General features: G+C 38.1%; 1 protein-coding gene across 3 annotated transcripts in view; it reads right to left on the bottom strand.

Moving 5' to 3' along the window:
• Positions 1-7,586, bottom strand: part of tnnt2.L (troponin T2, cardiac type L homeolog) — an 85,784-nt gene extending 78,198 nt beyond the window's left edge. The window contains exons 1-2 of one of the 3 annotated variants that reach the window (XM_041583033.1): positions 7,552-7,586; positions 1,099-1,147 (exon numbers count right to left, since the gene is read on the bottom strand). In XM_041583033.1, the coding sequence (XP_041438967.1) occupies positions 1,099-1,133 (35 nt within the window). In that variant the 5' untranslated portion in view covers positions 1,134-1,147; positions 7,552-7,586. 3 annotated transcript variants of the gene reach the window in all.
• Positions 7,587-13,145: the final 5,559 nt, after the last annotated feature.

Here is a 13,145-nt window from a genome sequence, read left to right as displayed (position 1 = left end):
TCTCTGATAACGTTCAAAGGCAATATTGAGACTTTTGAGAATGCCCTCTAGGTGCAGTAATTGTCTAACCCTAAAACTCGAATTAGGGTTTCAAAATCTTGAATGTTCGAGATTATTAAAAGCAAAAAACTTGAAAAAGCTCAAATTCAGCATCTAAAAGCTGGCGAGTTATTGTGTAAGTCAATGGGAGTTGTCGTAGATAAAATTAAAGTGTTTTTTCCAATTTTAATTTTTCTTTCTTTTTTGGTCACATTTTTAAGCAAGTATATTATCGAGATTTGAGGTTTCTTTAATTAACAAGTATATATTTGTTTGGTGAGTACACAAGTTCGGGTCGTTTTCAGGTTCAATTAAACAAAAAACTCCAATATTCATAAATTCAGATTTTGATAAATATTGTATGCCTCCTCAAATGGAACTATAAGATTCCCATATACTTAAACATTTATTAAAGGCTAAATTATCTTTTAAGCTACAGAAGAAAGCAAACTTTAATATGTGAAATCAGTTTGTATTGTCTTTAAAAACTTTTTTTAAAATAACCGTTTAATAAAGTTATATAAAATAGCCAGGCTTACATTAGCTCTAACTCTTGAAAATACAAGAAGCTGCAGTTGGCTAACATACTTCAGGCATACATACCATTGCTTTGATTTCCACAGCAGTCTCAGTGCCATTATACAATAACTAATACAAGATTACAGGCAGCTAGAGGGAGAATCTGAAGGCAAGGTCCAGGCAGCTGGTTTTTAAAATTACACTGACAGTTTAAAAAAAAAAAAGTGTTCCCTGTGCGATCCTCATGACCAGGAATCCAGTGCTGCTGCTTCTATGCCCACTCTGTGTACAGCCAGGAGTCAGACATGCAATGTAACTGAAAGCACTAGACTCCAAATATTTAAAGTAAGGTTATAATCTTTAAATAAGCAACCACTATATTGACTCTTGTGAATTTAGACATTTTACTGATCACTATAGGATATCCGAAGGGTAGTGTGTTAAAAATTTCTAAAAGGTAAAATGGATTGGACTTTTAAATAATGCTGTGGCTGCTTTGTAATGTTCTGAGCAGTGCATACAGTATAAATATATACTTACTCATATTCTTCTATTATATCTTCTATATCAGACATGTTTTCACCACAATCTAAAGTGAAAAAATTCAAATAACCAGTTAATATTTATAATAGTGTGCATATATATTAGCGTGAGTGTTTTAGTAGAAAAACAAATCAGTGATCTATTTACTCTTTACCCGATATCTCATTACAAAGACAAAGTGAATTGTATAACGTAGGGCTTGAGCAATGTTTTGTTAATCCATATAATATAAAGTTTTAATTTTACTGAATTAAACCACAAAGGAGCGTAGTAAAGCATAACTGATAACCACACACTTTAACATGTTAATATTGGGTGCAAAATCGCTGTGCCCGAGAACTGCACTCCATAATTGTTTGGAAGAATTGTAACGTATTGCAGTCGCAGTTATAGAATTCCTCAGTAACTTCAAATTTTTCTATATTATTTTTAAAGAGCAGATGTGTTAATCTCTATATATTGGTTTAATTTATGTTCATACATAATATAGGCAATGGCGTAACTAGTTGTTACTGGGCCCCATAGCAAATTCAATTTAGGGCCCCAAAATATTTATAAGTTGGCCTATTTTACCAAGATATATTAAAATTGCTAATTAATTAGGGTCTCACTGGGCCCCCTACACTCTTGGGCCCCCTGCAACCGCAGGGTCTGCTTCCTCTATAGTTACGCCCCTGAATATAGGGGTTGCTTTGTACAAGTGTATGACCAAAACATTTCAATGAAATCCCTTTGAGATAGCTCTTGATTTGACCATTTCATATTATATATTAAAACACACTAGAATGGATAAAATTGCAAATATAATTAACAATTACCAAATATTAGAATACTGTTTGATTTTTTAATAAAACACCCAAAATGCATTTAGAAATGTACAATCACATAATAGAGGAGAAAGCAGCCCCAGACATGCACTAATAAGCCAGTTTCACTGTTTTTGTTTTTAATGCACTAAAATGAAGGATTTAGTTATGTATTTGTATTGCTTTTATAACACCATTTTAAGAATATTAAAATGGATACAGACATTTAGTCATTTTAACAGTAGCTAAAGGATACAAATCCTAAGTTCAGGCTTTTGTGGTGCATTGTATAAAAATAACATTCTGATTATTTTATATGTAATAGTTATGATGAGTTTATAAAGTCAATCCAAACATGTAACAAAGTACAAAGGAATGACAGAAATTGAACCTTTTAGACTAAAAGAATGTGTTATCTTACTGTTCTGTTCTAGAATTCTTTTTTAATCTAGGCTCTCTTATCACCTTGTCATTTTATCAGAGCTCTCACAGTGCATTTCCTTCTATGGCTTTTAGCATTTAACAACTTGACAACAACATTCCTGCTGCCACAATTAACCACCTAACTGCCAGAACTTACATGTTTCTTTAAATCATCAGCTATTTTCTATAAAAATTTATCTAGTAAGCAGTATAATAGGAAACATATTTGACTAGATTTCCTGTTTTACTGGTTGCTATTTCTTGGTAAATATCACCAGTACACATGCTAATGATGTCAAATCATTCAAACAATGATTTGACATCAAGCAACTTTCATATCCAACATACATTAATTTAACATTTTTCAATTATCTTAAAGTTATTATTATTGCCATTGTAAGTATTTATACAGTGCCAACATATTAGCAGTGCTGTACAATAGGTGTATGTACTGAACATTCAGATTACATACAGAACAACCAATTACCTAACAGTCAAGTACATTCTTTTATTATGCAAGGTTTCCTTGCACCAGAATATGGTATAACAATATAACAACAACATCTTGCTGTAAATGTGTCATAAAGTCATATAGAATATCATGAAAAGCAAGGCACTCGCAGGTCTTATATGGTTAGAAATAGATTTTAGCGCCACTTTTAAGGTCTCTCTCTCTTTATTTATATATATATATATATATATATATATATATATATATATATATATATATATATATATATATATATATATATAATCATGATGTAAAGCAAGGTGAAAAATATAAATATATTAACCCAGTATCAATAGATATATTATGTTAACCCAGTATCAATAAATATGTATGTATGTGTATATATATATATATATATATATATATATATATATATATATATATATGTATGTATGTATGTGTGTATGTATGTATGTATGTATGTATGTATGTATGTATGTATGTATGTATGTATGTATGTATGTATGTATGTATGTATGTATATATATATATATATTTATTGTGAGCAGGATCATAGGAACAGACGGGTCTTGAACAGGGTAAAGTCCATTTATTGTTCACATATAAAGATTCTGTGAGCAAAGCAGCATAAAACAAAACAAAATCCTTGCCCCACTTGGGCTCTAACTAATACACAGAGTAGTTTCCCTCTCTACTACCGGTCCCCTACTGGGATTTCCGGTCAAACACAAACAGTACAACTCCCCAGAGTCACAGTACCTTTTCAAAAGTCCTTTCCCTTTGGGGAAACATAAACAGCCGCTTCCAATGGACACGCTCAGCTCCCAGCTCTCCTCAGTGTGTGTCTCCATCTTTCACTCTGAGCCCCAACACTCTCTAGCAGCTAGCTGATCTAGCCTGCTAATTATTTCCCAGGTGAGACTTTCTAGGGGAATTAACCCACTCAGAACTGCTGTACATATGGGAGTAAGACATGAACCTAGGGGAAATATATCTTCCTTCACACTGTGTTCCAGTTACCGGTTCTCTCTCTCCCTCTCCTCTCTCTATCTATATATATATATCTTATTTGATTTTGTCTAAATTTTAAAATTTAGTTATCTAGTTTCTGAATTGGTACATAAATTAAGTAGTGCAAAAATTCTACTCCGGCTCAGTTCTGACAAATTTAGTCCTTTCAATTTAGATGTATTTTCATTAAAAATATAATGTATATTTGTGTGCAGCACATAACTGTTGTATGTTGTAAAGCTACAGTATGTACTTGTTGTATGTTGTAAAACTACAGTATGTACTTCTGTGTAATATAGTTAGTATGGAATGTGTCTACGTTTTGAACATATAATAGACAATAGCCAGAGGCAACAGAAAAGGAGGAGGGGTATGTCTGTTTGTTAGGCAGGATTTAAAAGCTTATATAAAGGAGGAGGTTATGTTAGGAAATGAGGGGGCAGAAGTTTTATGGGTATAGTTCTTCACCGATTGTAAAGAGTCCAGCAAATTAATTGTAAGAGTATGCTATAGACCCCCTAATGTAAGTGAGGAGGAGGAGGGAAGCTCCTGATGCAAAAAGAAAAGGCTGCTAGTTTGGGTAAAGTAATGATGATGGGGGATTTTAATTACCAGATATTGACTGGAGCAACAGTACAGGAGGAGGGGTATGTCTGTTAGGCAGGATTTAAAAGCTTATATAAAGGAGGAGGTTATGTTAGGAAATGAGGGGGCAGAAGTTTTATGGGTAGAGTTCTTCACGAATTGTAAAGAGTCCAGGAAATTAATTGTAAGAGTATGCTATAGACCCCCTAATGTAAGTGAGGAGGAGGAGGCGAAGCTCCTGATGCAAATAGAAAAGGCTGCTAGTTTGGGTAAAGTAATGATAATGGGGGATTTTAATTACCAGATATTGACTGGAGCAACAGTACTGCCAGATCAGTTAACGGGAAAAAGTTTATAAACTTGACAATTTTATGGCACAAGTTGTTGAGGAGCCAACCATAAAAAATGCTATTCTGGATCAAGTGATCTCTAATGACCCAGAAATGTGCAAGTCATTGAACCCCTGGGTAATAGTGACCATAATGTTATATCATTTAATGTCTGGTGCAAAAACAAATATATACTGGGGCCACAAAAACCATGAATTTCAGAAAGGCAAATTTAGTGCCTTGAGGGCATTCAGAGCATTGATTGGGGCATTAAGTTTTCAGCTAAGAACACAGAACAGAAATTGTTGTCATTTAAAATTATATTAAATCATTACTGTTCTCAATTTATTCCATTAAGGAGTAAATGTAAAAGCTCTAAGAATCACCCTATGTGGCTTAATATAGAAGTAAAGAAGTTAATAGGAAAGAAAAGAAAGGCTTTTAAAAACTACAAGTCTGTTGGGGCAGAAGCTGTATTTAATGAATATAAATACTATAATAAATGTTGTAAATCAGCGATATGGAAGCCAAAGAAAGGAAACGAAGAGTGCATTCAGACGGAGGCTAAACCCAACAGATTTTTTAAATATATTAATAGTAAAAAGACGCAGGTTGAGAGTGTTGCTCCATTAAATAATGGTACCAGTATGGTTGTAACAGATACAGAAAAGGCAAATGTGCTAAATCAGTTCTTTTCTTCAGTGTGTACTATAGAGAAGTCTGAGTTCCCAGGCTCACTTCATAGCTGTACTGAAGGCTCAGCTCAGGGATCAGGATATGATCCATAAAGCTTTAATAAAAATTAATGTAAACAAGGCTCCAGGGCCTCCAGGACATACACCCCTGGGTTCTAAGAGAGCTTAGTTCAGTTTTAGACCAGCCCCTATTTCTGATTTTCTCAGATTCACTTTCATCTGGTATGGTACCTTTGGATTGAGAAAAGCTGATGTCATTCCAATATTTAAAAAGGGATTACAGTCTCAGCCTGGCAATTATAGGCCTGTAAGTTTGAAATCTGTGATGGGCTAATTATTTGAAGGATTGTTAAGGGATCACATTCAAAATTTTGTCATAGTGAATGACATTATGTACAGCAATCAGCATGGCTTTATGAAGGATAGATCATGTCAGACTAATTTTTATGATGAAGTAAGTGAGATTCTGGACAGTAGATGTGATCTATTTGGATTTTGCCAAAGCGTTTGATACCGTGCCACACAAACGACTGCTTTCTAAACTAAGGTCTGTTGGGCTTAATGAAGTTGTTTGCTCAATGATCAGAAACTGACTACAGGTTCGTACAGAGGGTGGTTGTTAATGGTACATTCTCTACTTGGAGTAAGGTTCTTAGTGGGGCCCCTCAGGGCTGGGTATTGGGTCCACTTTTATTTAACTTGATTATTAATGACTTAGGGGAGGGTATTGTAAGTAATTTATCAGTGTTTGCAGATGACACAAAATTATCCAGCCCGATTAATTCCATCCAGGATGTGGCATCCTTGCAACAGGATCTTAACAAACTGGCAATCTGGGCAGCTGAGATTCAATGTTGATAAATGTAAAAATATCCAGGCCACTTATACCCTTAATGGGACTGCACTAGAAGGGCAACTAAGCTGGTAAAAGGTACGGAAAATCTTAGCTATGAAGAAAGACTGGCCAAATTGGGGATGTTCATGCTGGAGAAGATGTGTTTAAGGGGTGATATGATAACTATCTATAAATAAATTAGGGGATCATATAATAATCTCTCTTAATGCTTTATTTACCAGTAAGTCTTTCCAGCTGACACAAGGTCACCCATTCCGATTAGAAGAAAAGTTTCCTTTTAAATATTCGGAAGGGTTTTTTTTTACAGTGAGAGCTGTGAAGATGTGGAATTCTCTCCCTGAATCAGTGGTACAGGCTGATACATTATATAGCTTTAAGAAGGGGTTGGGTGGCTTTTAAACAAGTGAGGTAATACAGGGTTATGGAATATAGCTCATAGTACAAGTTGATCCAGGGACTAGTCCGATTGCCATTTTGGAGTCATGAAGGAATTTTTTCCCCCTCTGAGGCAAATTGGTGAGGCTTCAGATGGGTTTTTTTTTGCCTTCCTCTGAATCAACTGGCAGTTAGGCAGGTTAAAAAAAAAGCCAAAAGGTTGAACTTGATGGACATGTGTCTTTTTTCAACCTAACTTACTATGTTACGATGTATTTTACCATAATTTGTACAAGGTTAACTGATTTATAACAAGCAGACAGTGCTAGACAGTAGTCGGCTCAGAACTGTAGTGGTAAAAACATAATGCACTATGATCTTAGTTTTGCTTGCACTGCTATAGGAGTGTGCTCTGCTATTGCTCTGGTTGTGCCTACCAAGGTGCATCAAGTGCAAGGTGCAAAAGAGCTCTTTACTCCTATACTCCAACATCTCACTGGCCAGTCTTCCACTAATATAGTATTATGATATGACATTGTAACTGAATATTCTGTAACCGTATTATGAAAAATTCTGGTGAAAAACAATTCATACAAAATTATCACCTTTGTGATTGCCTGCCATTTGTTTTTTGCTTATAATAAAATTAAAATGACTGCATATCCAGCTCGCTCTTCACCATGGTTTGAGCAAATGGTTTAATTTGCTTATGATTTGTAAAGGTTTATACAATGACTGCTATATTTTCTGTTCATATAACTTTAACTGAGCTTCATCATGCAGTCATCTGTTAGTCTGACTTCAGTAGTTTAGTAAGTGTATACGATATTAGCTGACTATATCCCATAAAGATATTGTTTTTCTTTAAAATAAAATTAAATAAATGCATGTATCTTACCTCTGAGAGTTCAAATTGAAAAGGCAAGCAGAATCTGTGAAAGATTCGGATCCTATATATCTATTTAAAGTATCCTGATAAGAGTTGTGGGTGTGTAATTATGATTGACACAAGGAAAGTGGGCAACATTTGCAATGGGAGGAGATTTTGTCCAGATGCTACTATTCTTCGTTATCAGAGATGCACTTCAGATGTTGGCTTTCCTCACCATATATGTAAAGGATATATTTTTTTTTACAGAGCCAAGCTATTGCATGATAAATTCGGTATATTAGAATCTGTACATTTTATATTCTTGACTGGGTAGAAGTCAAATAATATTCTCTGTGTTTTGTTGGGTGTCTAACCATCTTCAATACAGGACACAGGAGAAAAACATACAAAGGTGAAGCTTGTTCTGTGTTGGGATTGCAGGCATGTTCAAGCGGTAGATCAATAAAATTTCAGTGACACAATGGGGCTCATTTATAAAGTTTGTGCATCGCAGAATGATTTAATGATTTGCACAGTGAACATATTTGCCCTGCTCATGGTTATATTTATGAAGCTGGATAAGAGTAGAGTATTTAATGTGCAAACAGAATTGCAATTTTTTTTTTGCACTGCTAATGCCCATAAGAGCTTTTTAAATATGGAATAATTGCAAATTGCAAATAGTAATGCAAACACTCTGTGTATGAGTTACACTACAACTTTGGTGGTGGAGAAAAAAGTTGGAAAACGATTTTCGCAAGTTGTGCATTTAATTACTGTCAACACTGTTTTCGTGCACAATGACCTTACACAGTGCCTGCACTCATGCAAACACCCATCTCATTTGTGAATATTTGAGCAATGTGGATTCGCAAAAAATGGAAAGACGGGCACAGCAGTGCAATATCTTAGCATTCAGGAAAAAACACGAGAAATAAAAACATTTATGAAAAATATGCACTTTGTGAACTTTATAAATGACCCCCAACGTGTTGCAAGTAATGCACCATTGCTTCTGTTTACAGTTAGTAACTGATCGCTAAGACATTATTTTCCTAGGAACTTTTTTTAACAACTTATCCAATGTTTGTATCGACACATGATAGCAAACTTATAGTTTCATGCAAAGTATCTGGGGTGTGGGCTCTGCTGCAATCCCACCACTGCTCATAAAGATGTAAAAAATGCATGTATACCAGAAATAGGAGCAACAATCCTACAGATCTGTATGCCTTGCCTTTTCTGTACTTTTTACAGTAATAAACTTGTATTTAAAAGCCAGACTTTCCAAATACTGGTCTAGATTCAATTTAATAAAAACATCTAGAGCAATTCTAAATTTCCCCATGACTTCTCTAAACCTTGAACCTTGAAAATTTTTATTCACTTTTAATAATAATGTGATCTTTTGGTGAAGAACCCCTTTAAGGGTGCTTAAGGAATGATATGATAACTATGTATAAATATTAGGGATGCACCGAATCCACTATTTTGGATTCGGCTGAACCCCCGAATCCTTTGTGAAAGATTCGGCCGAATACCGAACCGAATCCGAACCCTAATTTGCATATGCAAATTAGGGGTGGGAAGGGGAAACATTTTTTACTTCCTCGTTTTCTGACAAAGTCACGTGATTTCCCTCCCGCCCCTAATTTGCATATGCAAATTAGGGTTCAGATTCGGTTCGGCCAGGCAGAAGGATTCGGCCGAATACGAATCCTGCTGAAAAAGGCCGAATCCTGGCCGAATCCCGAACTGAATCCTGGATTCGGTGCATCCCTAATAAATATATAAGGGAATATACTAATCTCTCTACTGCTTTATTTACCAGTAGGTCCTCCTAGGTAACTCGAGGGCACCCATTCCGATTAGTATAAAGTATTTCTTTAAGAAGGGGTTGGATAGCTTTTTAGCAAGTGGAAATACAGGATTATAGAAGATATTGTACAAGCTGATTCAGGGACTGGTCCAATTGTCATCTTGGAGTCAGGAAGGAATTTTTCCCCTTAAAGGCAAATTGGAGATACTTCAAATGTTTTTTTTGCCTTTAACAGAGAGAGAGAGAGAGAGAGAGAGAGAGACAGAGACTATTTCCAATAAGGGTTCTCATTTCATCAGTGTATCATTGTCGACAGGACACAAGAAGAAGGTGGTGGTATCAAGGAAAAGAAACAGAGTTTTAAACAACCAGTTGTGAGAAATTTTGCCAAAATGGCTTATCCTTTACCAACCCTCTTCTGCATGGCGATTGACTATATTCCACACTCAATAGAGACAGACATCATGCAGAGGTATACATAGCAATGGATGCATCCAAAAAATTTTTTGCAAAGAAGACTTTGAGTCACATTCGAATTCATTTTAACTTGCAGACCAATTAACACTTGGGGATAGACATAAACTTTTATTACAGTGTAAAGCACGCTGTATTTACTAATTACAGACTGTGGCTCTGAGAGGGCTGAATTTAACATTACCTCTTAATTGTTTTGTGTGATCTTCAATTTTCACTTTGTATATGAAAATACGTTTTTATCTTTGTGACATAATGCATTAGCAGAGTTATTGGACATGTTATTTTCCTTTCGCGTATGAGACCTCCCCGATATAGAGGGCCAGGGCCGCCATCAGGGGGTCACTGGGGGGACAGTCCTCCCGGGCCCGGTGGATTTCCCCGCTTCCAGGGGGCCCGGCCGCGACCTAACTCTGCCCTGCATTTTTCTCCACTGAGCTGCGTCCCGTGCGTACGCGTGACGTCAGTACGCACGGGCGCAACTCTATTTAAGCCGCCGCCGACTGCCGCCTGCAGTCAGAAGATCGAGGACGTCGCTGGAGGAGGACGTGCTTCCTGGAGACGGCGAACGGACGGCGAAGACGGCGAAGAAGACCCTCCTGGAGGAAGAAGAAGACGCCAGCACAAGCAGGTAAGTCCCCTGAACCACCAATGTAACCCCTGAGCCACCAATGTAACCCCTGAGCCACCAATGCGGGCCCCTGAGCCCCATACTGCCGCTGAGCCACCAATGCAGGGCCCCTGAGCCACCAATGCGGGCCCCTGAGCCACCAATGCGGGCCCCTGAGCCACCAATGCAGGGCCCCATACTGCCCCTGAGCCCCATACTGCCCCTGAGCCACCAACCCCATACTGCCCCTGAGCCCCATACTGCCCCTGAGCCACCAATGCAGGGCCCCATACTGCCCCTGAGCCACCAACCCCATACTGCCCCTGAGCCACCAACCCCATACTGCCCCTGAGCCACCAACCACATACTGAGCCACCAATGCAGGGCCCTGCCCTGAGCCACCAATACAGGGCCCTGCCCTGAGCCACCAATGCAGGGCCCTGCCCTGAGCCACCAATGCAGGGCCCTGCCCTGAGCCACCAATGCAGGGCCCTGCCCTGAGCCACCAATGCAGGGCCCTGCCCTGAGCCACCAATGCAGGGCCCTGCCCTGAGCCACCAATGCAGGGCCCCTGAACCCCATACTGCCCCTGTGACACCAATGCAGGGCCCCTGAACCCTCAATGAGGGCCCCTGAATCCCCATGCCGGGTCCCATATCCCCCAATGGGCCCCCTGATCCCCATGCAGGGCCCCTGATTTGCAGAGGGCCTGGTCAGCAGTGTTTTTTTTTTTGTGACCCTGGCTGCCAATGCAGGCCCCTGAACCCCATACTGCCCCTGAGCCACCAATGCAGGGCCCCTGAGACACCAATGAGGGCCCCTGAATCCCCCAATGGGCCCCCTGATTTGCAGAGGGCCTGGTCAGCAGTGTTTTTTTTTTTTGTGACCCTGGCTGCCAATGCGGACCCCTGAACCCCATACTGCCCCTGAGCCACCAATGCAGGGCCCCTGAGACACCAGTGAGGGCCCCTGAATCCCCATGCCGGGCCCCATATCCCACCAATGCAGGCCCCTGAACCCTCAATGAGGGCCCCTGAATCCCCATGCAGGGCCCCATATCCCCCAATGGGCCCCCTGATCCCCATGCAGGGCCCCTGACTTGCAGTAGTGTTTTTTTTTTTGTGACACATGGCTGCCAATCTAGCTCTGGTATTCCCCTGAATTGTGTTTTTATGTAACTTTAGTAGGAGCCCTGGTCACTAGTTATTTTTCTTGGTCTTGTAAAAGGTCTTCCAGTCACCAATTGTTTTTTAATCACTGTTGTGAAACTCCTGAACACTTATTGTTTTTTGTTATGAAACTCCTCGACACTTATTGTTTTTTCTTTTTTGATACTGGAAGAAGTCTTCCAGTCACCAATTGTTTTTTAATCACTGTTGTGAAACTCCTCTACGCTTATTGTTTTTTGTTATGAAACTCCTCGACACTTATTGTTTTTTCTTTTTTGATACTGGAAGAAGTCTTCCAGTCACCAATTGTTTTTTAATCACTGTTGTGAAACTCCTCGACACTTATTGTTTTTTGTTATGAAACTCCTCGACACTTATTGTTTTTTCTTTTTTGATACTGGAAGAAGTCTTCCAGTCACCAATTGTTTTTTTAATCACTGTTGTGAAACTCCTGAACACTTATTGTTTTTTTCTTTTTTAGTCCTGTCAGAAGTCTCCCAGTCACCAATTGTTTTTTTTAATCCTGTTATGAAACTCTTGGCCACCAATTTTTTTTAGTTCTGAGACATAATGTGAATTCTTTTTTCTCCCTTCCTTTTTTAAACAGCTAAACTGTATCACAGCTGCAAAAGAACAGGAACTGTTGGTATTTAGCAGGAGTGGCTCAGCTGTTTGCATGACGTCATTCTCAGCCTTGAAGCCCTCCTGCTGAACGGAGGTGAAGACAACAGGTAAGTATTGCACTTGCTGTTGTTGTTTTACATCTGTTGTCACTTGACTTTATTAATAAAAGTTTATTATCTCTGTGTCGTTGTGGTCATTGTATCAGCTGTTCTCTTTAGTTGTTTTGGTGGTGTTTCCTTTTTGTATAGTTCTGCACTTTACGTGTTTTGTTAGTTGTGTGCTTGAGATTTATTAGCATTATTTTTATACTGGTTCCAATACCTTCTTTTTGTCCTATAATGTAGATTTATTTGCACTTTGGGTTTTTCTGACATTTCATAGGACTTTTACTTTGCTTGCCATCATCTTTACAGTTTTTTTTTTGTATATAAATATATATAGGTTTTGCATTTACAGGCCTAGCTGCTTTGTGGTGCCTTGTGCTTAGCTGTTTTTTTTATTATTTTAACTTTTTCTGCTGTGGGTTTACTGTAGAGCTTTATTTTTTGAAAACTTGCACTTTATTTATTTTGTCGTGGGCTTTGGTACTTTTGCTAGGATTTTGGTCCCTAGTGTGATACATTGATACTTTTGCACTTGTGTTTATTTGTATTACTTAATTTTTGCCTTGGGTTTTGGTAATTTTGCTAGGATTTTGGTCCGTAGTGTGATACGTTTGCATCGGTTTGCACTATTTTTCAGTTTGCACTTTTTACATTTTGCACTTTATCTGCTGTTTTTGTAATTGCCCTTGTGTCCATAATCTGTTCTTAACTTTTTTTGTCAAGAGGTATTTTGTTTACACTTTGTAACAAGTGGGCTCCATCTTATTCACCTTGCATAAAAAAAGGTAAGATTTTAAAGGGCCTTCATCACAGCTACAAGA

This window comes from Xenopus laevis, chromosome 2S, assembly GCF_017654675.1.
Source record: "Xenopus laevis strain J_2021 chromosome 2S, Xenopus_laevis_v10.1, whole genome shotgun sequence".
In the NCBI taxonomy this organism is placed as follows: Eukaryota; Metazoa; Chordata; class Amphibia; order Anura; family Pipidae; genus Xenopus; species Xenopus laevis.
Note: the sequence above shows the minus strand (reverse complement) of the source record. Positions and strands in the feature narration are given on the sequence as shown.